Below are 2,645 nucleotides of genomic sequence, written 5' to 3'. Positions count from 1 at the left end.
TTATTATTTATGGAACCATTATCCCGTCCACCTTTTACCAAGAGTGGACCCGGTGATTCCGGAGAGTACCAACCCCACGCGGACCCCGCGCCCAACAAATATCCTACGTGGCGAGACGTGATTCGTTCCCTCTCACGTGTGCCTGTCTTTCAAAATTCAATCGTCCATACGTCTGCCGGCAGCACCCGGCAGCCGGGCCACCTCACTCCACGTGGAGGCCAAATATAGGTGTACACTCGACGCCGCATCAGCGAAGGTATATAACAGCTCCGCAGCATACCGTGTTTCCCATTCTTCTTTCCTCAAGCACAACCATGCTCCTTCCTATGAGTAGAATTGCTTCTCCTCCTCCCGGCCGCCGTTGGCTCCGCGGCTCCCCCTTGGGCTCTGGCTCCTTTGGCAGCGTCTCCTTGGCTGTCAATTTGGACGATGGCCAACTCTTCGCTGTAAAATCCACCCCTTGCTCCTCCTCCTCCTCCTCCTCCCACCCCGAGCTCAGCGCTTTAGAAAACGAGCTTAGCATTCTTGAAAGCCTCCACTCTCCTCGCATCATACAGTGCCTTGGCGGAGATTACTGCCTTCAAAATGGATCGCTCTCCCTCAACGTCTTCCTGGAGTACATGGAGGGAGGCAGCATCGCTGACCTCGTGAAGAAATCAGGAGGGCGACTGGCTGAAAGGCATGTCCGATCCTACACTCGTGAGATTGTGGAAGGGCTGAGATACCTTCACGAGCAGGGAATTGTTCACTCCGACATCAAGGGGCAGAATATTCTGCTAGGATCGTGTGGAGTGAAGATTGCAGACTTTGGGGCTGCCAGGAGGCTCAGAACAGCGGAAAAGGAAGAAGAAATTGGGGGTTGTTTTAGGGGTACTCCGCTATGGATGGCTCCGGAGGTGATTCAGGGTGTGGAGCAAGGGTGCCCATCGGACATCTGGTCGTTGGGGTGCACAGTGGTGGAGATGCTGCAAGGCAGGCCTCCCTGGGGGCTCCAAAATCGCCACACATCAGCAAGCTTAGCGGCTGTACTCTTCAAGATCGGGTGCTCGCAGGAGAACCCCCCACTGCTGCAGGAGAGTGGACTGTCTCCAGAGGCTAGGGACTTTTTGAGCAAGTGCCTGCAAAGAGATCCTAAGGATAGGTGGACAGCTACCCAGCTTTTGGGACACCCCTTTGTTAAAGCTGATCCGGCGAAGGAGGAGTGGGATTACACAAGTCAAGCGTCCCCTAGGAGCGCTCTCGATTTCTACACTAGTAGCGAGGAGAGTGATTCTGAATCAGACATGTCTGTAAGCTTTTATATGCCAATGGAGTCTTGGCACAATGCAATTACGGCGCCTTGTGGAAGGAAAAGAGGCACATGTATCCATGAGCTGGAGGCGGATGCTTGCGATTGGGTGACAGTGCGGCGTGCAAACGGATGGTCGGAAGACAGGCAGAAGCCCTTCATGAGGGGCTGTACTGCTGGAGCAGCAGCAGGGGAGGTGGCTGTAAGAAAGGGCTGCCAGATCAGCTTGGATTCCGTGGCGTTTTTGGCAAACAGAATGAGACATGTCGTGGGGTGAAGAGAGAAGATGACGCCTGGTGTGGAGAATTGTTGTTCAAACTCACAAGAAGATGTGAAGCTCATTGCGCCTAAGGAGTTGAGCTTTGCTTGGGCTCTCGGTTTCCCTGGCTATCCATCTCGTCAATCCGCTGAATTAGTAGAACCCCCGCAAAAGCCCTTGCTCTGCAGCTGCCTGCATACTTAACTGAAAAGAAATTGAGTCTTTTGGGCTCTCTAAGAAATTCAGTCTTTTGGCAGAGAGCCCTCCATCTTTATCCCAAATACAATATCCCTTCAAATCTGAAATACTCTCATACGGTCCATTGAGACCAAACGAACAGTTCTGTTGTATGATTCAAATGTATCATAACTTTATACACTTTTTTTTTCATTATTTCTATGGTCTTTTTCCCTACCTTTGTGATCTATCTAAGAGTTGTAATTACAAAACAATAATTTGAAATCTCTCTCTCTCTCTCTCTCTCTCTCTCTCTCTCTCTCTCACACACACACACACACACACGAGAGCAACCAAAGGGGAATGATCTCAAATTGACTGGCATATTTATGTTCAGCACCTCTTGTTCCATAGATGCATGCGTTCTTGTATAGATTATACTAGATGGTGGTAGGTGTGAGGCGTGGGATTTTTGGGATTTCTATCTGGCCTAACATGGTGCTCTCGAGGTATGCTTAGACGCCCCAAATTCTTTGCATCTATATGGGAGTACCTTGAGGTGGAGTAATGTGGCCTAGCCCGACCTCTTCTACCTTCGTTTAGATACAAGGCGGCTTGTGGGCAAGGGATCCCGTGCCTCGGATACCCGCAAGTCATTTTCTCTCATCACTCTTGTGATCCCATTGTAATCTCGTCGCGTGTCGGCATTTATCAATACAAGTTTTGGGTTGGAAGCCCGCATTTGGGTGACACCATTTTCTATTGCTGTTTGTACGTTTTTGGTCATAACTCCTTCATACGGAGTCCGATTTCAAAGTTCTAGTATTCAAAACGACCAACTCGTCGTCCTCTTCGAGACGAGCTATAGATCTTAGTGTGCAACATTCAGCAAGTACTCTCTGTTTTCACTTTTGTACTGGA

General features: G+C 49.9%; 1 protein-coding gene across 1 annotated transcript; it reads left to right on the top strand.

Annotated features, from left to right (window-relative positions):
• Positions 1-304: 304 nt before the first annotated feature.
• Positions 305-1,934, top strand: LOC147637132 (mitogen-activated protein kinase kinase kinase 20-like). The gene has a single exon (XM_086799900.1). It carries the CDS (start codon positions 315-317, stop codon positions 1,563-1,565), a length of 1,251 nt encoding a protein of 416 aa, XP_086656026.1. The 5' UTR covers positions 305-314; the 3' UTR covers positions 1,566-1,934.
• The last annotated feature ends 711 nt before the right edge of the window (positions 1,935-2,645 follow it).

Source organism: Cibotium barometz, chromosome 7, assembly GCF_041138505.1.
Source record: "Cibotium barometz isolate CiBa-2024 chromosome 7, ASM4113850v1, whole genome shotgun sequence".
NCBI classification, from domain to species: domain Eukaryota; kingdom Viridiplantae; phylum Streptophyta; class Polypodiopsida; order Cyatheales; family Cibotiaceae; genus Cibotium; species Cibotium barometz.
The sequence above is the reverse complement of the archived record's forward strand: the minus strand, read 5'-3'. Positions and strand labels throughout refer to the sequence as shown.